The sequence below is a fragment of the Moschus berezovskii genome, chromosome 27 (assembly GCF_049115385.1).
Source record: "Moschus berezovskii isolate FMDL1 chromosome 27, NW_MosBer_1.0, whole genome shotgun sequence".
Classification (NCBI taxonomy): domain Eukaryota; kingdom Metazoa; phylum Chordata; class Mammalia; order Artiodactyla; family Moschidae; genus Moschus; species Moschus berezovskii.
The window spans coordinates 26,701,945-26,728,526 of record NC_142486.1 but is presented as its reverse complement, the minus strand read 5'-3'; the positions used below and the strand labels follow the sequence as shown (position 1 = coordinate 26,728,526).

Here is a 26,582-nt window from a genome sequence, read left to right as displayed (position 1 = left end):
GGTTGAGGAACTCCACGGAGTCTCTCTCTCTCCCCAGGAAAGCACTTGCTTGCCAACTGGGTTTGGAAGTCTCCTGGCTTGTTGGTCCTCAGGGATCAGAGAAGTGACTCAATGAAGCACTTAGTACATCTTTGGCACTAGGGGACGGGGTGTGATTCAGGAGTCACGCACACACTCCGGTGTAGCCTCCTCCCCTCCCCTTCAAGCTAGGCATCCAGGGATCGGCCTCGTGAGCCCCTTGTCTGGCTCAGACACTCCTGACAACGTTTCTCGCGTCACCACCTGCCAAGCAGTCTCTGCCCAGAGAAGACGACTGGACCGCAAACTCCGAGCGGGGAGCTCGCTCCACTCAGCTGCTTCGTGCCAGCTTCCCACATGGAAGGCTGGATCTCAGGACCCCCGCGCCTCCCGACCTCCCCTCGATTCTGAGCCGGCCCGCCCGCACCCCAGGCTCCCTCCTCCGTGCATGCCTCCGGCCTCGTCTCCTCGGCCGCGGGCGGGGACTGTCCCCCTTCCCCCCATCCGCTCCCGCCGGGGTCCGGGGGCCGCGGGGCCCTCTCCGCTCGCCGCCGCCCCCGTTTCCCTCCCTGGCCCCGCCCCCAGGCCCGCCCCTCGCCGCCCCGGCCCCGCGCCCCCAGCCCGCGCGCCCCCGGGCCCGGGGCAGGGGCTGCGCGGCGGGCGAGCCCCGCGGGCGAGGCCCCCGCCCTCCCGCGCGCCCCGCCCGAGCGCGCGCCCGCCGCCCCCCTGCGCGGCCTCCGGCTCCCCGCCTCCCCGCCTTCCCCTCCTCCTGGTGACGTCCGGGTCCCTGCCCGTCTGAAAACTCCGCGCCGCGGCGGTGGAGGCGGCGGCGGCGGCGGCGGCGGCGGCGGCGGCGGAGGAGGAGCAGCGGCGAGCCGAGGCGGCGGCGGCCCGAGCGGGAGCCCAGGCGGCGGCGGCGGCGGCCGCGGGAGCCGCGGGGAGCGCGGGGGCGGCCCGGAGCGCCCCGGGTCCCCGCGCCCCGCTCGCCCGCCGCGCTCCGAAGATGGTGGCGGCGCCGTGCGCCCGGAGGCTGGCCCGGCGCTCGCACTCGGCGCTGCTCGCGGCGCTCACCGTGCTGCTGCTGCAGACGCTGGTCGTGTGGAATTTCAGCAGCCTCGACTCCGGGGCCGGGGAGCGCCGCGGGGGCGCAGCGGCCGGCGGCGCCGAGCAGCCGCCCCCGGCCCCGGCCCCGCGCCGCGAGCGCCGGGACCTGCCCGGCGAGCCGGCTGCAGCCCGAGGAGGAGGCGGCGGCGGCGGCGGCGGAGGACGGGGGCCCCCGGCGCGGGCGCGGGGAGGCGGCCCCGGAGCACCCCGCGCGCAGCAGCCGGCCAGCCGAGGGGCACTGGCCGCGCGGGCGCTGGTAAGATGCCCTTTCGGCTCGCGTCCTGGAGGGAGCGATGGAGGGAGGGAAACCGGAGGGCAGGCGGCCGGACCCCACGCCCCCCGCCCCCGGCCCATGAACCCCGCTCATCAGATCGGGACTCCCCAAGCCTGCTGGCCCCACATCTCTTTTCCCCTGGAAGCCGGGGCTGGCTCCCTGCCCCATCCCGAGTCTGAGGACTGCCCCCTGGGGGTCTGGGGAAGTTATCTCCAGAGGAGGCGCTTTGGGGGGCGGTTACCGGAGTCTGGCTGGGTGCCTGTCCCCCGTCACTCTAGCTGGGCGCCCCGACTTGCTCTGCGCTTGTGGGTGTTGCTGCCTCGCTCCGGGTCTGAGCGCCTGGACCGTGCCGGGATCCGCAGTCGGTGTTCGGGCGGTGCTGCATCTCTGGATTTTGCCTAGCTGGGTGCACACCACTCAGTCCTCCGTCTGCTGCCTCGTTGTCTTTGCCTGAGAGGGGTCTGGGATCAGTGTCCCAGGTCCTCAACCGTGCCCCGGAGTCAAGACTCTGTCTCCAGTGCCCAGTCTTAATTTGAGTCTCCTGTTTTGCATCCCTGGATGCCTGAGACTCCTGTCTCTCCCTTGTCCGTGTCTAACCTTGCTCTCTCCTGGTTCCCTGTCTCCAGTGTCAGGGCATGGCCCCTTCTCCTAGGCGTTTGTGTCCATCTCTGTCTCGTGTGTGGCTCATTTCTGTCACCAGCTGTGTATCAGATCACAGCATCTCAACTTAGGCTTCTGTGGGTTTACTTTGCCCTTCTTGGGTGTGAACAATCCAGACTCTGAAACTGTTCCTTTCGCAGATCTTCTGGGGCCATCTGGGTGTCTCCTACCCTCCCCCGACCTCTCCCCGGAGACCTTTCACACCTTCTTCTGCCCGCCTTGCTTAGCCCACTGAACTCAGAGCCCACAGGAGAGGTCAGAGTCCCCAACTTTGAGCCAGGGTCTCGGCACCCTGTGGGTGTGTCTGCCTTCAAGCTTACGGATGTGTCTGTATCTTCATGATGTGTCTGTCTCTTCATCCCTACTGCTTGCCCACAGAGTTTCTCCCAGCCCTTGAGGACATGAGACACCAGGGGGTAATTTCAGGCCCCTTAGGCACTGAATGCATGTCTCTGTCACCTGTCACTTTGGGAGCCTTCACTGAAGGCTGCCTTCAGACACAGCGTGATGCCCTTTGATCTGCCAAACTTCTTTGGAGGCAGAGAGGCGACCCTCTTTGCCAGCGTGTGGTTCTTTGTGTCTGTGGGCTAAGCCAGCCCAAGGCGTGATGTGATGGCATTTCACGTTGCTGGCTGGTCTGTGTGGGTAGCAGGGAGAAGTCTTTTCCCCGTTCGGGGGGAGGAGGATGGAGTGAGAGTCCCGATGGAGAACCAGAACGTTCCGAATACCTCTTATTTGTAGCAAAGGGTACTCTCAGACACTGCCTTTGAACTCCAGGAGTGGATAGTGATGTGTTTGGGCAGAAATGCAATTAGAAGTTCTTTCTGGAGTCGGAGCCCTACGGGGAGGTGGGGTGGGCAGAGGTTCAGGACAGGCACCGCTAACCCAGTGTGGGAACGTGTAGGATGGCCATGGAAGCATGGGGCTATCTGTATGCTTTGCATCTGGGGTCCAGATGGGTGTCAGGAGGTGCTTTTCCCTATGCGCATACCACCTGTTGAAACAAGTAGAGGGAGGGAAGCAAGCCTGGCTGGCGGATTCCTTCCTGGGTCTCTGACATTTTGGGTCCTACGTCCAAACCTGCTCTTGAGGTGTTCCGTTCTCTGTCTTCCTCTCATCCTCCGGCTGGGCCGCGCTGAGGTTAGCAGTTGGGAAGGTAGGAGGGAGCTTGCCTCTTTTCCTTTTCTGCGGGAATGCCAGTTCCCGCAGCTGAGGTGCTTTGCTTTTCTGAAACTCTGCTCTCTCCCGGGGTCTCAGTTTCTTCCGATGTAGACACACCTGTATTTTTTTTTCCCCTTTTTTCTGTCCTGCCCCTTCTTTGTGGCTGTCTACCATGCAGTTGTTCACTGCCAGCTCGCCTGGATTTGTACTGGATATTTAATCTGTTTCTCCATGTCCTTGCTCTTCCCTTCCCTGATGATGTCCACCCCTGTGCCCTGTCAGATCCTGAAATCACAGCGCAGACCTGCAGGGTGGAGCCAGGGGCCCATCCTCCTGTAGCTGTGCCCACCCAGCCCCTGCCCTTCCACGGAGCTCAAGGAGACCAGAAGGGGGCAGGCTGTTCCCAAAGTCCGGCTTTGCCTGAGCTTAGATTGCAGCCCAGGAGGAGAGGACCAAACCGTTTGGGCAGGCCACTGAGGCCCTCAGAACATGCGGCCTGTTTGCAGACCCCGCGGAGGCTGCTGGTGCGTGATGCTTCGGAGGGAGATTGGGGAGTAGGACTTAGAAAAATCCCCGTGATTTTGCAGAGCTGGTGAGGCGCGTGCTCAGGAGATGATGCTTCATCTCTGTGCTCTGAAGAGGGTACGGTGGGCAGTTGTGGTTTTGGGTGCAGAGAGACTCAGCACTGGTGGTGGTGGTGGGTATGTTTCAAAGAGTGTCAGGCCGACACTGTGTTCAGGGTATTTTCTAAACCAGACTTCGCTGCTTCCTTGTGCTCCCGTTTCCAGAACTTCTGCATTTGTACTTTTTCTGTTTGGGGAGCTGCATCCCAGTGGAAGGGCCTGATTGTCATTTTGGTGCATTTTGAGAAGCCAAGAAGAAACACCCAGTTTCTCAAGCAGACAGAGCCAGAGAGCTTGTGGGTGGTGGCGAGACGGGCATTTCCCTGAAAGATTTGCAGGCTTTGCCTCACAGCCTCTCCCAAAGCGCTTACAGATTAGAATTGTTGGGCGGATGGCAGCTGAGTTCCGTGGCTGTGGCACTCATTACTTCACGGGGTCTCCAGTACGCTCTGGGTTTTACTGTCATCTCAGAATGTAAGAAACAGATAGGCTCACTTATAAAGGGAGGGAAAATGTCTAGGAGAGTGTCAGAAAGATCACAGTACAGGTTCTGAATCAATTTTGGGGAGAATGAAAGGAGCTGTGTGTTAATGTAATGAGTGTTTATTTTCTTTCCCCTTTTCTCCAGTGATCCTCTGAAGTCCTCACATTATTGCTTGAGTCCTTAGATAAACTATTACTTAGTAAGTTTCATTTAAGAAACCTAGTTTTTTATTGTCCTCTCACACACACACACATTTAAAGTAGAATGGTCTTTCTGTATTGTCTGACCCCTTTGAAATGTTGATTTTTCAGCAGAAATTCCTCATACTTCACATTACTCAGATAACTCAGGACTTTTTCAGACATCGGCAGTGACTTTGAAAAATTGGTTCACTGTATCCAGATCGCCTCTGGTTCTAACAGCCTCAGAGGCGTAGCTTTTCTTTCTATCCAAATGTTTTGAGACCAGAGAGAACAGAGGGTAGTTTATTGATGGTTCGTTTTTCTCACACTCTCAATGGAGTCTTATTTTGCTTGAGTAGTGCATTACACTTTGTATACAGAAATATGCATCACTGAACAATATTTATCTTGATGCAAATGCTGCCATCTGCTTAATCATATCCTGAAAAATGTTAAATAAAATAGATAAATAAAAGTAGAAATTATTTTATGCATATACATATATGTAATATTTACATTCACTTTCCTTCCAGTCTTCTTACACTTTAGACATTCTCTCTAGTTCAGCAATTCTTTTTATTTTAACCTTCCAGAAGGTTGAGTGACAGATGCTTGCTGTTTTGCAAATAGGAAGCCAAAATGTAAGTTCCTATTTGCTGGGGATTGTCCAACTTTGATCCATTCTCTTTAATAGAAAAGGAAATTATTTTGATCTCGAGCAGATATCTGACATCGTTGTGTATGTGTGTATTTCCCCAGAAAACAACATATCCTTAGGCAAGTGTCTGTCCTCCCACCCAGAGCTATTTATGATCAATGGGGCCATAAATCTACATGCTGAAAGAGGAAAATGCACGGTGCCATCATAATTGGACTGCCCAGGGTCAGGGCTGACCTGGTCTGTAACTTGGTCAGCACCGCCCTAAGACTTGTCACTTACGATAAATCCTCCATTTTTTTCATTTGCATCTCCCACTTCTATTGCTTGCAATCCCTATCTACAAGAACCATAGAGAAAATGCTTTGAGGAAAATGAAAAAGTAAATAAAATACAAACTCAACCTCATAAAACCCAAGCTCAAAGGAAGGGCTATGGGAGCAGGCGAAAAGTCACAGGAAACCTGTCAGGCCCTGGTACAAGGGACAGAAAGGCGTTGGTTGCTAAGTCATGACTCTTTGTGATCTCATGGACTATAGCCTGCCAGACTTCTCTGTCCTTGGGATTCTCCAGGCAAGAATACTGGAGTGGGTTGCCATTCCCTTCTCCAGGGGATCTTCCTGACCCAGGGATTGAACCCAGGTCTCCAGCATCGCAGGCAGATTCTTTACCATTTGAGCCACAGGGAGGGATACTCAGGGGACAAAGGCCTCTGTTAATTACCCTTGAGTCCGCTCCTGCCAGGTTCAGATCGTGGTTCTGTTCTGAGCCATCCCTGGGATCTTGGGCAAGTTATTCTGACTTCATTCCTCTGAAAGTCGGGGCCACCTCAAGGGGTTATGTGAGGATGAAATGTAATAAGACGTGTGAGCCAGTTTGTGCCTGGCACATAATAAATGCTCAAATGTGAGCCATTATTCTTAAAAAGAAACTCTTCGTATGTTTGAAAATAAGCAAATTTTTGCAATTACTCATTTTTCCAAGCCAAGTAGGGTTTGAGTGTAATCCAAGGCAGTAGAATGCATCCAACTCCTCTCTGTGTCAGCCTTGGAGCAGGATGGAATGTGGGAGAGAGAGGAATACTAAAATTTATGGAGTGACAGCTGTATGCCAGGCATCCTTTAGGTGTTTTACATACATGATGTTGTTAATTGCTCAAACACACACAGTAATTCAGGATGAAAGAAAGGGTTGCATACAAAATTGAGACTATGGTCTCCTGGCTAGAAATCACCAGTTTTCTGGGTACAGTCTTCAACAGTATGTGAACCGAGAACCTCCAGATGTTCAAGCTGGATTTAGAAAAGGCAGAGGACCAGAGGTCAAATTGCCAACATCCGTTGGATCACAGAAAAAGCAAGAGAGTTCCAGAAAAACATCTACTTCTGCTTTATTGACTACGCCAAAGCCTTTGACAATGTGGCTCACAACAAACTGTGGAAAATTCTTAAAGAGATAGAAATACCAGACCACCTGACCTGCCTCCTGAGAAATCTGTATGCAGGTCAAGAAGCAATAGTTAGAACCAGACATGGAACAACACACTGGTTCCAAATTGGGAAAGGAGGACATCAAGTCTGTATATTGTCACCCTGCTTCTTTAATTTATATGCAGAGTACATCATGCAAAATGCCAGGCTGGATGAAGCATAAACTGGAATCAAGATTGCTGGGAGAAATATCAGTAACCTCAGATATGCAGATGACACCACCCTTATGGCAGAAAGTGAAGAACTAAAGAGCCTCTTGATGAAAGGGAAAGAGGAAAGTAAAAAAGTTGGCTTAAAGCTCAACATTCAGAAAACTAAGATCATTTCATCCAGTCCCATCACTTCATGGCAAATAGATGGGAAAACAATGGAAACAGTGAGAGACTTTATTTTCTTGGGCTCCAGAGTCACTGCAGATGGTGACTGCAGCCATGAAATTAAAAGACACTTGCTCCTTGGAAGAAAAGCTATGACCAACCTAGGCAGCATATTAAGAAGCAGAGACATTACTTTGCCAACAAAGGTCTGTCTAGTCAAAGCTATGGTTTTTCAGTAGTCACGTTTGGATGTGAGAGTTGGACTACAAGGAAAGCTGAGTGCTGAAGAATTGATGCTTTTGAACTGTGGTGCTGGAGAAGACTCTTGAGAGTCCCTTGAACTGCAAGGAGATCCAACCAGTACATCCTAAAGGAAATCAGTCCTGAATATTTATTGGAAGGACTGATGCTGAAGCTGAAACTCCAGTACTTTGGCCACCTGATGTGAAGAATTGACTCATTAGAAGAGACCCTGATGCTGGTAAAGATTGAAGGCGGGAGGAGAAGGGGACAACAGAGGATGAGATGGTTGGATGGCATCACCAACACGCTGGACATGAGTTTGAGCAAGCTCTGAGAGTTGTTGATGGACAGGGAAGCCTGGTGTGCTGCAGTCCATGGGGTTGCAAAGAGTTGGACACAACTGAGCTGAACCGAACTGGGTACCGGTTACATGGCGGGGATAATGAGGGCTCTGCAGATGTTACCTCACTGTCTCAATGAATCCTCTCGACTCTGTGGGATAGAACTGTTACTGTCCCTACTTGATAGGAAAAATGGGGCTCAGAGTGGAAAAGCAGCTTGCTCACGAAGATTGTGCTGAGGAGCAGCAGAGCTGGAATCCAGACCGAGGCCTGCCCCATTCCACTCAGTGTCCAGATTTCAGAGTGCCTTGTCTGTAGAGGCCTTTGAAAAACCCTACATGTAGCTGGGTCATTCCTGAAAATCTTCACGCCACTTTCCTTGTTGCAGATTCATAAAAATGTGCCAGCCCTAGAAAAGGAGCAGATACGCAGTTTTTCTTGAGTCAGACCCCTGAATAATGAGGTCAGGTAGAAGGGCTTCCCTGGTGGCTTAGACAGTAAAGAATCTGCCTGCAATGCAGGAGGCTGAGGGTCGATCCCTGGGTCAGGAAGATCCCCTGGAGAAGGGAATGGCAACTCACTCCAGTATTCTTGCCTGGGAAATCCCATGGCCAGAGGAGTGTGTCGTGTTACAGTCCATGGGGTGACAAAGAATGGGACACAGTCGGGCGACTGCCACACTCACTTTCAGGAGGGTAATCAGTGGTGCTTCTGAAGCAGTTATGGCTTACCAGGAATTGTTTTAGTCCTTATGTATTTTATTTCTTCAAGGAATGTACTATTATGTTTCAACAGCCAACAATCATGGTGCTTAATAGAACCAGGCCCTGTTTGAGGTGTTTCACAAATATTAGCTCATTGAAACCTCACACTACAGTGGGGAAACTGAAGTGTGGGGAGCTTAAAACAGTTTTCCCAAGGGTCACAGTACCAATGGCAGAGCTGGGATTTGAACCCCAGCAGTCTGTACTCTCAACCATTCTATTCCACAGCCTCCCTGTTCTAAGCATCTTGTGAAGGTCCCCAACCTTGGAACCGCAGACTTCATTTAAGGAGGTGCATAGGTAATTGATTCGGTCACAGTTTGCCCAGTCCCAAGGACAGGATTTTATGGTCCAGAAAAAGAAGGTATCACCCTTTAGTGAAATATGCATTGTGCACACTAGGGAATAATTGAACCTGAACTGCTGGAAGTGGAGTTGGTGGAAGAAAGTGTTTTGAATTCAGCTCCCCCTGCCAGGGGAGGAGGGGAAGAGGGTGCTACACAGGCTTCCTTGGCCAGACGGACAACCTTTTGTTTGTGGTCAGCAGGCCTCCTGCCACTCTGGTCACCCATGTCTTGCCCCCAGGAGCCCAGATGAAGCCGGAGGTGTCACCAGGAACTCGCAGTCTGACTGCCTTGGCACTTCCTTCCTTCCGCCTGCAACAGGAACTGTCCGTTTGCCCGCAGATACTGATCGAGTTCTGCCCTTCTGATCCCTGAGGTTAGGGTTGCCCCCTCCCCCATTGAAAGCCAGAGCCTTGACAAAGAAGGTAGCAGGGACAGGGCAGGGGTGTGTGTGTGTGTGTGTCCCTTAACCCCGTCGCAGGGACAGGGCAGGTGTGTGTGTGTGTGTCCCTTAACCCCGTCGCAGGGACAGGGCAGGTGTGTGTGTGTGGGGGGGTGTGGGGGGTGTGTGTGGGGGTGTGTGTGTGTGTGTGTGTCCCTTAACCCCGTCGCAGGGACAGGGCAGGTGTGTGTGTGTGTGTGTGTGTGTGTGTGTGTGTGTGTCCCTTAACCCCGTCATTGCTGTAGTGAGCAGGGAGTTGATGTAATTGGTATCAGAGTCTGGGAGTCCAGACACCCGGCCTGATGGACAAGGAGCAGGACCCTACGGGCATCTTCAGCCTTTGGGGAAGGGGGAGATCTCCCCCTCCAGGTACCTCTGAGGGCAGCAAAATGGATTTGTTCTGTCTCAGCCCTGGTTTATCCCAGGCAGGTGACTGTTGGCTTACCTGAGCATCTAATCCAGGCTGATGTGTCCAGGGATGTTAATGACAAGCGTTTCTCCTCCCAGGGGATCCTTTGCTGTAATCCTTGGCCACGCATTACATGGTTAAATCCCAAAGGAGTTGAGCTCATGGGGCAGAAAAATTGATGCAGATGTCCCCTACCCAAGGGGTACAGACATCGTAACTGTGATCCTGATGATGAGGAGGCCTTCTTTTTATTGAATGTTTGCCTTGCTATCGACGCTGTGGAGATACTGGGAAGACATGACCTATTGAATCCCTGTCCTGCAAGTTAAGGACTACTAGTCTCATCTCTGTTTCACTGATTACAAATAAGGAAAGCAAAGCAATGAGTTGTATGAAAGTTAAAGAGCTGAGAGGCAGCCAGACTAGGAATTGAAGGTTGGTAGTGACTCCAGAGGTTGAGTTCCTGGTCTCTACTCAGTTCAGAGTCAGTAAGGCCCTTATTCTTCACACCTGCCCTCTCTCACTTCTCTCCTATCCGTGTTTGCATGCATGCATCCATCGACATGTCCACCCTTCCACCCACCCTCCACTCCAACAATGCCTGGCACTGGGACTGCCTTTGTGAAATAGGGCAGTTGCGCCCCTGCCCTCCCGGAGGGCCAGTCCAGCTGGTGAGGGTTGGGACCACGGCCGTCAACAGAGAGGTTCCTCTCTGGTCCTAGCCCAGTTCTCTGTACAGTGGCTTGTTGGACATGAGAGAAAGGTGTCCTCCATTAAATGGGAGCCAGGAATAGTGTGTTTCAGGAGCCTGAAAGCCCTCAAGTCTCCTGATACCCACCCCCAAACTGCCAAACTTGAGGCTGGCCTGCCTCATCTGTGGAGTTCAAGCTCATCTTCTTCCAGTCGAATAGGGAGCCCAGAGATGAACGCAGAGGTAAGGTTTGTGGGGAGTGCAGGTTGCTGGAAGTTGCAGGGCCTGGGAGGCGTGCCATACAGTGTGAGGACAGAGGATAAGTGTGTCAGGCACACGTCCCTTCGCCTCTCTGGGGCAGGGTTTCCTCGCCTGTGATGCAGGGACCGTTCTACCTGGAAGGGCCTGGTGATAAGGCACCGCCTCCCGGCTCATGGTCTCTGCTCCCACCGTCCCTATGCAGCCTCACCACGAGGGATGTTTGCAAGACGGGCCCTTGTGCTTGTGGCCCGTGGGAAGGCTTTATTTAACCCCCACTGTCTTAAAATAAAAAAATGCACCAAAGTGTAAGGGTTAGGATAGAAGCCGATGTGGTCGTTTGGATGCCTTAAAAAGTCAGGAGATCTGACAGCCCGGGGCCATATTCTTTCCTGTTGTTCACTGACCAAGTCGGGAGGGGCTTCCTGGGGTCCTCCAGGTTCCTGAGACACCCCCCACACTCCCTTTACCTGTGACACCTGACTTGGCCCTTTGGGCTGAGAAGTTTGCAGCCTCTGCCTGAAAGATGTCTGTGTTCACTGTGCCGAGCTAAAAATAAGTGTCTGTGGTTCTTTTCAGTGATCCCACGTGGTTTATTCATAGCATTTCTTTATCTCGACTGCGTTTACCTTCCCCTGTGGAATGGAGGTTTCCTTCCTTCTCGCCCTGCCGTTAGCATACTCCCAGAGTATGCAAATTCTTATGAGCATTAGGCATTAGAACGTGGCAAAAGAAATGTCCTCAACAGGAATCAGTTCATTTCAGTTCAGTCTCTCAGTCACGTCCGACTCTCCGCGACCTCATGAATCACAGCACGCCAGGCCTCCCTGTCCATCACCAACTCCCGGAGTTCACCCAAACTCATGTCCATCGAGTTGGTGATGCCATCCAGCCATCTCATTCTCTGTCGTCCCTGTCTCCTCCCGCCCCCAATCCCTCCCAGCATCAGAGTCTTTTCCAGTAAGTCAACTCGTTGCATGAGGTGGCCAAAGTATTGGAGTTTCAGCTTTAGCATCAGTCCTTCCAATGAACACCCAGGATTGATCTCCTTTAGAATGGACTGATTGGACCTCCTTGCAGTCTAAGGGACTCTCAAGAGTCTTCTCCAACACCACAGTTCAAAAGCATCAATTCTTCGGCGCCAGCTTTCTTCACAGTCCAACTCTCACATCCATACATGACCACGGGAAAAACCATAGCCTTGACTAGACGGACCTTGGTTGGCAAAGTAACGTCTCTGCTTTTTAATATGCTATCTAGGTTGGTCATAACTTTCCTTCCAAGGAGTAAGCATCTTTTAATTTCATGGCAGCAGTTAGCATCTGCAGTGATTTTGGAGCCCAAAAAAATAAAGTCTGAGAAATAGAACCATGCATTCTACCGTTTGGTCAGCTGGCTTCCCTTTTGCCGGGGGTGTTAGTCATGCACTGTTTTGAATCATCTGCCTTCCCTTCCCTGTGCTCCTCCCCACCTTGTGCCCTTCTCCCCCAACAACACGTGTTGGGATGTTGTGAGCTGTCAGAGAGCTGGCCTGGGGAGTGGACTAGGAGGCAAAAGAATGTAATATTCTGGAGCGTCTTGGCTCAAGTGCCGACTGTCAAGGGTCAAACCCCGACTTTCACCTCTTTGTGTCTTTTTTGGCATTTCTGCCAGAGGATGCTAATAAACCCCGCCCTTCCCTAGACTGGGTTTTGAGGATGCGGTTTGATACATAGATGAGAAAGTGTATTGAGGCTCAGAAACCCTGCATGAATGTAAGGCGGTGCTCCCGTCTTCAGCCTTGAACAGAAGAACGTGCGAGCAGTCAGACTAGTTGGCTATCACTTTGTAATCCCTGGTGGGGCAAGAGAGAGTGAGTGAGTAAAATCCATCAGAGGTTTCCCATTCACTCCTCCATCTGTCCATTAATTCAACAGGTAGTGCTCGAGCGCCTGCTGTGTGTACTGTACAGAGTATGAGGGGAGAGACAGCTGTGCCTGCTCTCATGGGGTTTATGGTCTAGAGGCAGAATGACCCCCAAACACACACATTTTTTAAAATATCAAATTGTTCCAAATGCAGTGACTTACAGTTGGAGTGTTGAGAGAAGATAAGAGGCCATGTGTGAAGATTTATTCACAATGCAGTGGATTCATTTTATTTAGTTTTGCTTAAGGACTTATTTTGGATGGATATCTTTTGCTAGAATAGCTCTAGACTGACCCCGAGTGTCATACGCACGTGAATTCTGATATATGTATGATTGAAGGTGCTTTGTGGGTATACAGTCTCTGTTATAGTAGCTTGTAATAGGGTTTGTATTCATAGGTGTGCAAAGTTTATTTCCTAACATTTGCCTATATTTTAAAATGTTTTTTTAAACAATATATATATATACACAAAAATGCACATTATTCTAAATGTACAGCTTGATGAATTTTCATGTACTGAATACACTCAGTAACCTCCACCAGTAAAAGCAGAGATATCACTTTGCTGACAAGTGTTGATCTAGTCAAAACTGTGGTTTTTCCAGTAGTCGTGTATGGATGTGAGAGTTGGACCATAAAGAAGACTGAGCACCAAAGAACTGATGCTTTTGAACTGTGGTGCTGGAAAAGACTCTTTCCAATCCCTTGGACAGCAGTGAGATCCAACCAGTCAGTCCTAAAGGAAATCAACCCTGAATATTCTCTGGAAGGACCGAGGCTGAAACTGAAGCTCCAATACCTTGGGCATCTAATGCAAAGAGCCAACTCATTGGAAAAGACCCTGATGCTGGGAAAGATAGAAGGCAGTAGAAGGGTACGACAGAGGATGAGATGGTTGGATGGCATCACCAACTCAATGGACATGAGTTTGAGCAAGCTCCGGGAGATGGTGATGGGCAGGAAGCCTGGAGTGCTGCAGTCCATGGGGTCGAACAGTCAGATGCGACTGAGCGATAGAACAGCAACAACCCCCACCCAGACCAAGAAACAGGACATCTGTGACCTCCCAAACGCACTCAGCCCTTGCTTCTTGGTGAACAGTTTTTGACACTTGTCATGGCTGTATATATCTTTAAATGTGTATTAGGGAAAATAGGGAAATATAGCCAGTCAAGCAAAATGATCGTGTCAGGGCTCTTACTGCCTAGCATGCAGACTAAGTGGCATTTAAGTAAAAAATGTTGGTTGACATGTTGAAAACACCTAAATTATAGTATCTAAACATATTGTGCTTATGCTAATCCTGACTTCAATTTAGATGTATGATTGACGGGAGCAATGGAATGACCAAGGTTTGGTAAACATTGACTTAACCAGTTTGAAGATAACCCGCACTTCTGGTAAACAGCTGTGTTGTTTTGTTCTCAAGTCCAAGTGGAAAGGATTTAAGTTAGACATTAGGAGGAACTGTGCTCTGGGTCTGTTTAGGTGGACGTCCCTGTCGTGGGCCCTCTCTGATGTTCTGGGTTACTGTCTGCAGCACTCCTGTAGTTACGGAACATCCCAAGACTGTCTTCTGGACTTGAGTCTGAACTCTTCCTGGCGTCTCTTGGCCTCGTGCTGAGCCTCTGCCTCACACTGACTCTGTACTCTGGTCCCCCGTGTGTTGGACATGAATTAGGAGTGATGAATGGGTCCCCAATCGGGCCCATAATGAGTACATTAACTTAACCCTGAACCAAGACTCTGTCTTCAGAACCAGGATAACAGAACCAGAGCACTAGAACAGCAATTCAAAAGGGCAATGGAGACAACTAATCATTTTATAATGAGCAAGAGAAGAAGCAATAAAGAGAGAGCCCAAGGACAGCATGGTAATTTCCCAAAGTCTTAGCACTCAACCAGACTCACGTTAATAAAATAAACAAATGTTTTTGGTAGTGGAGAGCTAATGTATACATTATTTAAGGGGAGTATTAAAACCAGATTAGATAGATCAAGTCATACAGTGGTTACCTCATTAAGCCTCCTTTCTTTGGGGATCTGGAAAACTGGTCTTTCTTTTTTCCTTCTTTCCTTGTGAAATGGTGCTTTATTAATTAGAAATGTAATGGGACATCTTTTTTTTTCTTCCCAGATTGGTGGCTGTTTTCTATTTATTTTTAATGTAGGACCATGCTTTGCAGATGTTCTCTTTGAAATAAAAGCCTATTCATTGTCTGTCTTCCTCTCTCTCTTTTATCCCCAGCTCAGAAGGGGCAGCTGTTATGAAAGGCACAAACAGAAAGCCCTGTTTGCTTGTCATCAGGCATTACGGAGGATTCCATTCCCCCATGTAAAATACTCCCCTTACCTGCTTTTTCTCGTTGTCCTGCTGAAGAATAGTTTTCAAATTGCTATATCTGATTCCCTCTTGTTTAGAAGAAGAGGTGATGACAGAGGACAGGGTGGAGATGACCTCAGGGTGGCTCTTTTGAAAGAAAAGCTGGCCTGTTTGCAAATGGGCATGGATGAGTATTAACTCCTCTTAGGACAAGTGGTGACTCCTGTTTGAATTTCTTTTAGAGTGAAAAAAAAAAAAGATCATGGGGCACAAACAAATGCTTTATTAGATCGAGCAGGTGGTAGAAACCCCCAACAAAAGTGGATGCTGGAAGATACAGGTGAAGGGGGCCAGGGCCTATGCGTTGGATCTGAGTTACAGGTGGAATAACAGCAGCATAGAACTGGCTTTCTTCTTTTGGCTTTCCCTTTTTTTAAGTTAAATTACTCTCCAACATTTTAAAATCAGTGATTTCAAATAGACATCTGATTTGAAGTTGCTATTAAAATTTTTGAAATTCTGGCCTTTCTTCCCAAAGAGGCAATAATTTTAGGGAGCAGGGGAGTGTGGTTACCCTGCTTTCCAGTTTGCCATGGCTCCCACCAGTCTACTTAACTTATGTGTGTTTCTTGCAGGACCGCTGTTAGGATTTGAGTTTATTACTGTCAATAATAATAATAATACTATTATCTATTAAGTACTATGTGTGAGTCACTGTGCTAAGCAGCATATCATGAATTATCTCATCTAATTGTTACAACAGCCTTACGATATTATCCGCATCCACAGACGAGGAAACTGAGGGACAGAGCTGCCCAGAGTCACAGACAGCAGACTTGGAATCTAAACTCAGGCAGTGTAGCTGGGAAGCCTGTGTGTCAGATCACATGCTTGAACTGTACAAAATGTTTTAACAGAGCAATTCTGGTGAGGAATTCTTCACAATGCCTCTGCAAAAAGGTGGCACTGTTTGCCCATTGCGTGAATGGGACCACTGAGACACATCAAGTTCAGACCATGATGTAAAATGCAGATCATGACTCACCGTCTCTAAAGAGAGTGTGGGCATTAAGATGACCGTGGACTTGGGCCCTGGTGAAGCTGGCAGTCTGGCTGTGGTAGAAGTGCTCCCTCCAAGGTTCCAGCCATCCTCTCACGCAGAGCAGGGTGGGGTAGTGGCCTCCACCCTGTATCCTTGCAGCAGCGAGGCAGCACCTACAGGGTAACATTTTGATAAGCTGCTGATCTGTATTAAAATAATAATTACAAGCATAGATTTTGGTGAGACTCAGCTGCTGACCGCGAGGAAAAATAATTAACTGCGTATTCTCTCAGAATCACGTGGAAGCCAGGCCTGGCCTTTTTCCTTTGTTTGGGTCCAGTGCAGGGTCTTTTGCAGGTTGAAGGCCACATGTTTTGCCAGATGCTATTTACGTTCACAGTATCGATGGCAGATCTCCACACGAGGAGGAGCTGGTCATTGGGCTAACATCATTGCTTCTCATAAATACAAACAAAAGTGACGTGATGGGGATCGATGGGCACACCATCCTTTAACTCATGAAGTGTACCTCACCCTGGAAGCAAATGCAGAAATAGCTAGAGGGAAAGTGATTTAAATCTGCTTTTAATAAATGTTTTTAAATACTCTAGCATTGGCCACTATCTGACCATGGTGATGGATGTGTAGCTAATTTAACTGGATGGCTGTGGTTCTCATTAAGTGTCTGTTTTTGAATGGTCCTGCCTTGATTTTAACACCTTGCTAAATTTCGCTTGAAATAGATCATACTTACAGAAAAGGGCAAAAATTGTGAATGTACAGCTTAACCAAACGGCCACATTTGAGTAACAAGGACTCGGAACAGAGCCCAGAGAGTTACGGCTCCATCCTCCCTAGGGCCCTTCTTATCTCCACTTCTAATCTCTACGTCTCCAAGGGTAACCTTTGTCATGACTTCTGACCCCATAGATTATTTTTGCTGCTTTTTAGAAATAGAATCACGTGGTCTGCATTCCCTTTTGCCTGGTTTGTTTTGCTGAACATCATTTGTGATTACATTTTATGAGATCACATCAGTGGTTGGCAGACTATAGCCCATAGGCCAAATGCAGCCCGTTTGTTGTCTGTTTTCATAGGCTTATGAGCTAAGAAAGGATTTCACATTTTGAAATACATGGGGGGAAAATCAAAAGAAAGATATTTTGTGGTGTGAGAAAAGCACTGAAATTTAAATGTCAGTGTATGTCAATAAAGCTTTATTGGAACCTGGTCATGTCCCTTTATTACATACCAACTATGGCTGCTTTTGCCCCCTAAAATGGCAGAGTTGAATAGACTAAACAAAGGCCGGAAGATTTACTATCTGGCATTTTGCAAAAAAGTTTCAGACTCTGTATCTGCATTGTTTTGCTGCTGCTGCTGCTGAGTTGCTTCAGTCGTGTCCAACTCTGTGCGACCCCATAGACAGAAGCCCACCAGGCTTCCCCATCTCTGGGATTCTCCAGGCAAGAACAGTGGAGTGGGTTGCCATTTCCTGCTCCAATGCATGAAAGTGAAAAGTGAAAGTGAAGATGCTCAGTCGTGTCCAACTCTTAGCGACCCCATGGACTACAGCCTACCAGGCTCCTCTGTCCATGGGATTTGCCAGGCAAGAGTACTGGAGTGGGTTGCCATTGCCTTCTCCGCGGCATTGTTTCATGTATTTGTAATTGTCTGTTTACATGGCTCTATAGTATCTAATTGTGGAACACACCACAATTTACATATCTGTTCTGTTTATTGGGAAGATCCCAGTTTTTGGTCATTACAAAGAGCACTGCTATGTACATTCTTGTGCAGGTCTTTAGGTTAAAAAAAAATGTTTCATAAGCATTTCTATTGGGTATTTATGTAGGAGAGGAATTGATTTAACTGCTCTTTGTGGTTTTTTTTAATGGATTGACTTGACAAGTGTATTTAAAATTGGAAGTCTTACTTTTCCTACTAGGGAGTAAGGCTTGGTGATATTTTCATGTATGGAAGCTCTGAAACCAGGCTTACTTTAAAAAAGGTAATTAGTCTTGCAAAATTGAGCATCCATAGAGCCACGATTCATTAGTGGATTACTATTCTTCCACCTCGGTACCTTCAAGGATATTGGGAACATGCCTGATGTTAACTGCTTTAGTTGGTTCTGGGAATGGTACCATCATTGAATTTCTTATACCGAAGCCGTATTGTCCAAAGGCTGCTTATCTTTATGCAGCAAACCAAGTCTGCCAGAATTAGGAGAGTTTTTCTGATGTCACTTTCTGCTTTGACTTCTGTTTATCTCTGGCTGTTCTGGTTTTCTTGCTGGGCAGTAGGTGAATACAGCTCTGCATCCCCAATAAGATCTCTGGCCTTCAGGAGCATGTGTCATTTTGCATTGAAACAGCGTGCTGAAATGTCCCTTCAGGGACTGCAGACGTTGTATGTGGCCACAGCAATGGAGCTCGGAGGTTCCCCCTGAGGAGCTGCCTTCCTGTGCATTGTCAGTATCGTTTAGCAGCGTCAGTACTGCGTCAGTACTTGCAACGCGGGTCCTTTTTCATTTGCTGTCCTACTTTTGTAGGCAGAGGCACTGACAGAGTTGAGAGAAGAATGGCAGGATTCCCTGGGATCCACTTGTCTTTCAGGTTTGCTTGGCACTGGGTGACAAATGGCTTAATACTCTTTCTGGGGCACCTCAAAAAGTCACATCAGCCTCCTTTTTCAGACCAGCCCACTTTACAGGGGTAAAGTCTTATTTGTTTTAATCTTGCCTTCTGTTTGTGCCTTGTTCTATTAACAGAATTCAGGAATGTCACCAGGAAAGATGCTCAGAGGATGTTTTAGTGTTTCTTTTGGAAGACAGCTGGATTCTGTGGTGATGGAGTTAGTGGAATTGAAATGCAGTCTCAGCTAAAATGTAATGGTACAGCTGGCTCAGTCTCAGACAGCCTCAGTTTTAGTCTTTAAAATGGGTTTGTAGAGCAGTGCCATCACAGGTAGAGTTCCCAGGTGTTGAATTTCTAGATAGGAGAACTTTAATCTTTAGATTCTGGTAGATCTTCCCCCTCCTTAATAGCTTGTTTACTTTCTTTCTTTGGATGTTTACTTTTGAAAAGATAAACTGTTTTTGGTAAGTATTCTATGAAACTGTTTACAAAGGTATATGTGTGTTTGTCTTCTAGGAGAAGCTTTTCTTTCTAAAGATTCTTTTCTAGATGTTCTATGATGCCTTAGTTAAAATGGATAATTTGTCTCAAAAGAAATGTAATAGATTTCAAAAGTAGAAATCATCCAGGCTTGACTTATAAAACAATAAGACATTAAAAATTAGCCTTCTAAAAGGCTATCACTTAGAAAATTTAAACAAAACAACAAAACTCTTCTATATAACTCTTTCAGGGGAAATCAAACTTGCAATTTCAGATTCTAGGGTGATGAATGAAAATGACAATACTTCATATCAAAATCCATGGGATGAGGCTAAAACTGTGCCCAGAGGAAAATTAATAGCCTATTATAAAAACACTTTATTTATTTTTTAATATAAATTTATTTTAATTGGAGGCTAGTTACTTTACAATATTGTATTGGATTTCTACATTAAATGCAAGAGATGAAAATGATGGTTTCCAATTTTTATTTAAAAATCATCATTGTGAACCTGAAAGAATATAGGAAAGGGGCTAAATAGAAATAAAAGCAGAAAAGCAGGCATTCGTGAAACAGGACACAAATGTGGTAGTGTTATTCTACAAGATCCAGTATTGATCGAGTTCCTCTTAGGGTTAGAACCTGTGAATGGGCTGAGTGTTCTAACTCACGTTGTTTGCTCTGTGCTTCTGTTCTGGCTGTTGAGTAAAGGAAGTGGTGGGTAGCAGAAGTCTCTGAAGTTTCATGTTATTTGGGCAGGGTGGGTTAGGGGAAGTTATCGCTTAGCCTGCCCATATCAAGGCCGAGCCAGCCTTCTGCACTGTGTTCCTATTGACCAACTTCCTCTTGCCTTTAAGAGTAAGAAGGCTGGCAGTGAGTTTTGTTGTTTTGCAGACTACACTGATGCTCCTGCAGGTTCCCAGAGAGCTTTGACCCCAGGTCTGATGCCTTCCTGGTCTTGTAAAGCCAGCATTCTTCTTGTCCTGGGGTTACTGTTGAGGTTGGGTGGGGCCTGGGGAATGGAACCTGGGGAGTCAGGCAAGAGGCTTCTGTCTGGCTACTTTCTGGGAGGAATGGAAGACCAACCTTGTGGACTGGGCTTCGGTTTTGATGCCTTCCAAGCAGCATCCACTGATGATCTACCGCGTATCATGTGCTAGATGTTTTATGTGCCTTATCTCGCATATAATTATCATGTGTCTAGATTTCCCCAGGGTATTCACAGACCCTTAATCATTCAGTCATTCGCAGTGTCACCAGGCACATGCTGACACATGCTGGGAGCAGTGGACAAAGCAGGGTCCCAGCCCGCCGGGAGCTCACGTCCTGGTAGCAGGAACAGTGAGTAATGGCAGAGTCATCAGGGCAGGCTCTTCTGGCAAGAAGACATTTAGAGTGAAATCAATAGAAGGTGGTCAGGCAAGGATTGGGGGAAGACGGGGACAGAGTGACCTTCCTGAGCAAGGGCATAAGCAGCAGGAGGAGACAGGAGCCAGGGCCTGCAGGGGCTTCGGGACCACTGTGCAGCACTCTCTGATGTAAGGTTCCTCTTAGCCTATGCATCAGCTGTATTTTCCTGAAACCTCAAAATTGTTTGACTGGTTTAGACATGTGATTTGGAAGTGGTCCTTGAACAGAAGAAGGCTGAGTGCTGAAGAATTGATGCTTTCAAGTTGTGGTGCTGGAGAAGACTCTTGCGAGTCCCTTGGGCTGCAAGGATTTCCTTTCCATCCTAAAGGAAATCAGTCCTGAGTATTCATTGGAAGGACTGAGTCTGAAGCTGAAGCTCCAGTACTTTGGCCACCTGATGCAAAGAGCCAACTCATTGGAAAAGACCCTGATGCTGGGAAAGATTGAGGGCAGGAAGAGAAGGGGACGACAGAGGATGAGATGGTTGGATGGCATCACTGACCCAATGGACATGAGTCTGAGCAAGCTCTGGGAGAGTGTGAAGGACAAGGAAGCCTTGCGTGCTGCAGTCCATGGGGTCATGAAGAGGCGGAAACAACGTAGCCATTGAATAAAAACAACTTGAACAGATCAAAAGGTTTACTGTTGGTTGTCCAAAACCATTCTGTCTCTGATGGTCTTTTCAGCACTTCTCTGCCTTTCTAGCCACTCTGTCTCCAACAGGAGACATTCCTGCCTTCTCAGGGCCCTCTCATATTCCCACCTGCCCCTCCAGAATGATGTCCCCATCTCAGCAATTTTCTCTGTCTTCATCTCTTATCAAAACTCACCCATCCATGGTCCCATTCTCAAGGGGCTTGTTTGGTGCTGGCATCCCACACCAACTCTCGCTTAGGAGCATTGGCCCAGAGAAGTGACAGCAAGGGGCCTGGCAGCTGTGTCTGGCTATGGCAGTGGTGGGTGCTGTGCTGTGCTGGGGTCGCTTCTGCACGTCACAAAGCGGATCTGTTCTTCCAGAAATCAGACACCTGGGGGCCAGTTCTTGTTCTGCATCTCACTTGGTGGAATTTCTGTGTGTCCCTTTTAGGGCATCTGTCTCCCCATCTTTCAGCTGGACTAAGAAATTTCCAGGTCCCTTATGCTTCCCACACTTAGGTCTTTTGTGGTTTCCTGCACCCAGTTGCATGTCTGTTTTCTGCCAGCTGTGACCTGCCCCCAGCAAGGGGGATTACAGGGAGCCTTACCCTTCTACTCCATGTGTGTGTGCTTGGCTGGTTTGGTGTGGCTCCTGTGCAGTGCTTGTGTGTTCTTGGTCTCTCCAGTCGTGTCCAACTCTTTGTGACCCCATGGACTGTAGCCTGCCAGGTTCCTCTGTCCATGGGATTCTCCAGGCAAGAATACTAGAGTGGGTTGCCATGCCTTCTCCAGGGGATCTTCCCGACCCAGGGACCGAACCCATGTCTCCTACATTGGCAGGCGGATTCTTTACCATTAGCACCACCTGGGAAGCAGCTCCTGTGCACAAATGCATCTTGTTCCTCCCCGCCCCTCCACCTCCCAGGTCTACCCCTCTGCTTAATGATAAACTCCAGTGTCATGAGAGACTGTATTGGGAGTCCCCATCACCAGCACAGCTGATCTCTGCCCCCACTGCCTCCATCAGGGCCTCCGCAGGGCTAGAACAGTGAATGGCACACAGTAGATGCTCAGTAGGTGTTTTTGTTTGCTTGTTTGTTTCCTTCAGTCATTGCGTGAAAGATCAGATTCTCTAAAAGAAAGAGCTAGAGGGCCCTGTTTCCAGATGACATTTTACCATCCAGAGGCAAAGTTTTGCTAGAGCTTGAATCAGGTGTAGTTTCGTTGGTTTCTCGTTGGCTCCCCAACCGTACTGACAGCACCTTAGTGTTTACTTTGTGGTTTTAGTACCTGATGCAGGGGCCTGTGGATGAAGACGTTCATGCTGTTACTGAATTATAATAATTAAATGGTAATAATAATAGCAGGTGCTATTTATTAAGCACTACACATGCCAAGCATTTTACTCTTAATGCTTCCAGCGCCCTGGGATGTGAGCATTGTGGAAGTCACTGTTTTGTGGACTTAGGAAGCAGGACAAGAGAGGGGAAGTGGCTCCCCCAAGGTGGCACAGCTGGTAGGAGACAGATCTGCTTTCTCACCCAGGCAGGCTGGTGTGGCGCCCACGTTCTTAACCACCGTGGCCCCTAATGCTCAGTCATCTTCGTGTGACTGAGAATTGGCTGAGCCTGGTTGGACCAGGGGAGGTCCCCTCTGCCAGCCCTGGCCCCGCCCCTTTCTTCCTGCCCACGGGCCTGGCAGACCTCCGCTGCTTCTCCTCTCTTCGGGGACCCCCATTTTCCAGGACCACAGGCAGGGCGAGTGAGAGGCTGGTGGCTGTGGCATCTTCTCCGGGGATGGGGCGGCACACGTGGTCCTCTCTCCATGGCCATGCTCGGCTGGCCCCATGCAGACGCAGCCGGAGAGCTGGGAGAGGCGCAGACTTGGCCAAGTCTTTCCCAAGGGGGAAAGAGGGATGGGCTCTCCAGGTTCGGAGGAACTGTTCTATTACTGTTCATCTTTGCAGGAAGAGGAGGAGTGGGGAGGAGAATAGCAAAGGCGGGAGGAGAGGGGGAGGAGGAAGAACTGGAAGCAGGGAGCGGTTGCCTGGATAACTCGGCTTCTCCTCTCCTTCCTCCCTCCAGAGGGATGGGGGGACTGGATCCTGTTCCCAACTCAGCCGTGAATGACTCTGTGCCCTTCAGTCGGTCACGTGTCCTCTCTGTACCTGCTTTCTCACCTAAAATTAATACAGTGATTGTAATGATGGTAATAACTGAACTCATTTTATGATGCATATTTTTACATTTAACAAAGAGCATTTCTAACATCTGGCATGGGTTGTGCAATTGATGTGTGTTTCTTTTACACTTCCTCACGCAGCCCGTTGCCCTGAAACAAATCAACAGTGCATCTCAGAAGCAACAGGGTCTTACAATTAAGAGGCCATGGTGTCTATGAGGTACCAAACAAGATGGTACCTGAGTGCTTTCACATGAGCCGTTTTATTTGCTACAAACTACAGCCCTCGGGGGTAGATGCCATTACTCTCCCATGTAGCAGATATGGGAACTGAGGCTGAGAGGAAAAGTAGCTTGCAGGCAAGGTCATGCCTGTTTAAGCAGCAGAACTAGTGCTCAACCGCTGATGAGTCTGATGCCAGACCCTGCAAGTCTTTCCCAAGGGTGTTGGGTAACATCTCTGTCCTTCTGGCAACTCAGGGATGTGAGAACTTGCTCCTGAAGAGAGCTTCAATTTTTTAGAGGAAAAATGTTAATGGTGGTCTTAATGGCTCATACGCCCCTGACAAGCACCAAAAGTTCTTGACCGTGAGCTTGAAAGGGTGACACCATGCCTGCGAGACTCTCACAGAGAGCACAATGTTATTTAAGCCTGAAACATTTTAGAAAATAACGTGGGGTTCATCCCAGAGCCTGGCAGAGGGTCTGGAATTCCTGAGCCCTGTTTTCCAGTTGGATTAAACTGAGGTCAGACTTCCTGCCCCAAAGTGTGAATTGAGTCACGCAGGCTGGGAGCAGCCCCTGGCTGTCTGACCCCCTCCCAGGCTCTGGGCAGTGAGGGGCCTTACCCACCTGTCTGTGTGCCCAGTGTCAGGGTGGGTAGTGTTGCTGGGCTTTGGGGGTCTCTGGGGAAGGGAGAAGATAAACAGGGGGCCGCCTGAGAGCCTGGAGCAGGGCTTTTGGGCAGAGTCCAGAAATTATCTTGCTAACAGTGACAGTCTGAGTCTGTGGGAAGTGGGGCCGTGAAAAATTGATTGCCACTAACTGAACTGAACTGAATTGTGAAGACCATTTTCAGAGATTCCAATCAACAGGCTGGTGACGGGGTAGACAGGATGAGGGCTTCCTTCTCCCTCGAGCCCAGAGGAGCTTCTGAAGCTCCCTCTTGTCTACCCAGCGAGCTCGGCCGTGGGCTCTGGACTTGGAGGTGGTTCTGGTTGCCCCGTGCCCTGTGCGGGGACCAGCTTCAGGTCAGGAGGAGGGGTGGCCTTGGCTCTGCTGGGCGGGCTCTTTTCTCTCCCCTGCAGGTTGTCTCAAATGCAGAGAGGCTCCCCACGTCCACAGAAGGGGGACACTGCAATGCAGGCCCCAGGACGCTCGTGGGCTCGTTCAGCCCACTTTGTTTGTGGAAGAGAAGCATCGCCTCGTTGTTTGGGGCTGAGGGCCTGGGCTCACATCCTGGAGCCGCCCCTGACTGTTGGTCTGAGTTCGGACCAGTCACGTCACTGTTCTCCGGCTCAGTGTTCCACCTGTAAAATGGGGCCGACGGGGCTCCCTACTCTAATAGATTGTTGTGACAGTTAAGTTGGGATTTAAGCACAAGGATAGATAAATACAATGCAGGTAAAATAAAGCTGCAGTTGTTAGTCATTTGGTCGTCTTAACAGCCCGCGAGGAAGGCGGGGTGAGGAGACGACGTGGAGGAGCAGAGGAGGCAGGAGAGATCCCGAGAGAAAGCCTCACGGCTGGTTTAAGGAGGGTAGACAGCCTCTGGGTTTGTCGGAAGCGAGGTTGTGAAAACTGACTGCTGCTAACTGAGTTGTGAAAACCCTTGGAGTTTCCAGTCTGGGTTCAAATCCGAGTGCCACCAAGGACCAGCTGTGAAACCCTGCTTGGTGCTGCTGGGCCCTTCAGAACCTCACTTCATCACGTGCAAAATGGGGTGATAATATCACCTCCCCTGTGGAGTGAGGGCTTCCCTGGTAGCTCAGCTGGCAAAGAATCCTCCTGCAATGCAGGAGACCCTGGTTCAATTCCTGGATTGGGAAGATACTGCTGGAGAAGGGATGGGCTACCCACTCCAGGATTCTTGGGCTTCCCTTGTGGCTCAGATAGTAAAGAATCCACCTGCAATGAGGGAGACCTGGGTTTGATCCCTGGGTTGGGAAGATCCCCTGGAGAAGGGAATCACTCCACACTCCAATATTCTTGCCTGGAGAATTCCATGGACAGAGGAGCCTGGCGGGCTACGGTCCACGGGGTTGCAAAGACCTGGACATGACTGGGAGACTTTCACTTTCACTTGTGAAGGGATGTGCACACAGATTGCGGCTCATGCATCCACCCAGTAAACATTTACTGAGTGCTTAGTACCTGCCGGGCACAGCCAAAGAGTTTGAACTATGTTTATGAACAAAGTAGTGGCTCCTGCTTTGTGGCGTTACCATTCTAGAGGAGGAAGGCAGCTAGTCACTCAGTCGTGTCTGACTCTTTGTGACCCCTGGACTGTAGCCCGCCAGGCTCCTCTGTCCATGGAATTCTCCAGTCGAGAATTCTAGAGTGGGTTGCCATTCCCTTCTCCAGGGGATCTTCCTGACCCAGGGATCAGACCCGGGTCTCCTGCATTGCAGGCAGATTCTTTACCATCTTAGCCACCAGGGAAACCTTAGAGAGTAAAGGCAGATAATAAATAATAAACATTTTTCTAATTGGGGGAAAATTGCTTTACAATGTTGTATTGGTTTCTGCTGTATAACAGCACAAGTCGGCCATAATTATACATATATCCCCTCCCTTTGGAGCCTCCCTCCCCTCCCCACCCCACCCCTCTAGGTCATCACAGAGCCCCAGGCTGTGGTCCCTGTGTTATATAGTAGCTCCTCACCAGCTGTCTGTTTGGCACATGGTAGTGTGTATATGTCCGGAGAAGGCAATGGCAAGCCACTCCAGTGTTCTTGCCTGGAGAATCCCAGGGACGGGGGAGCCTGGTGGGCTTCCGTCTATGGGGTCACACAGAGTTGGACACGACTGAAGTGACTTAGCAGCAGCAGCAGCAGTGTGTATATGTCAGTGCTATTTAATAAATACAATAAACATTCTAGAGAGGGGATTGGCTAACACTGTAAAGGACCAGACAGTAAATATTTTAGGCTTCATGGGGCATAAGGTTCCTGTTAGTGTCATTGGCTCAGTCATGTCTGACTCTTTGTGACCCCATAGACTGTATAGCCCTCCAGGCTTCTCTGTCCATGGAATTTTCCAGGCAAGAATACTGGAGTGGGTTGCCATTTCCTTCTCCAGGGGATCTTCCCAACCTAGGGATTGAATCTGGATCTCCTTCACTGTAGGCAGATTCTTTACTATCTGAGCCACCAGGGAAGCCCCGAGATCCCTGTTATGACTGCTCAACTTAGCCTGGAAGTTTGGGAGAGAATGGATACACATATGTATATATGGCTGAGTCCCTTCACTGTTCACCTGAAACTATCACAGTAT

The 26,582-nt window shown here is 49.3% G+C and overlaps 1 protein-coding gene across 1 annotated transcript in view; it reads left to right on the top strand.

The window, feature by feature from the left end:
- Nucleotides 1-873: 873 nt before the first annotated feature.
- Nucleotides 874-26,582, top strand: part of XYLT1 (xylosyltransferase 1) — a 355,532-nt gene continuing 329,823 nt past the window's right edge. The window contains exon 1 of the mRNA XM_055409561.2: nt 874-1,378. Within this exon, the coding sequence (XP_055265536.2) occupies nt 1,022-1,378 (357 nt within the window). The 5' untranslated portion in view covers nt 874-1,021. The remainder of the gene's footprint in view (nt 1,379-26,582) is intronic.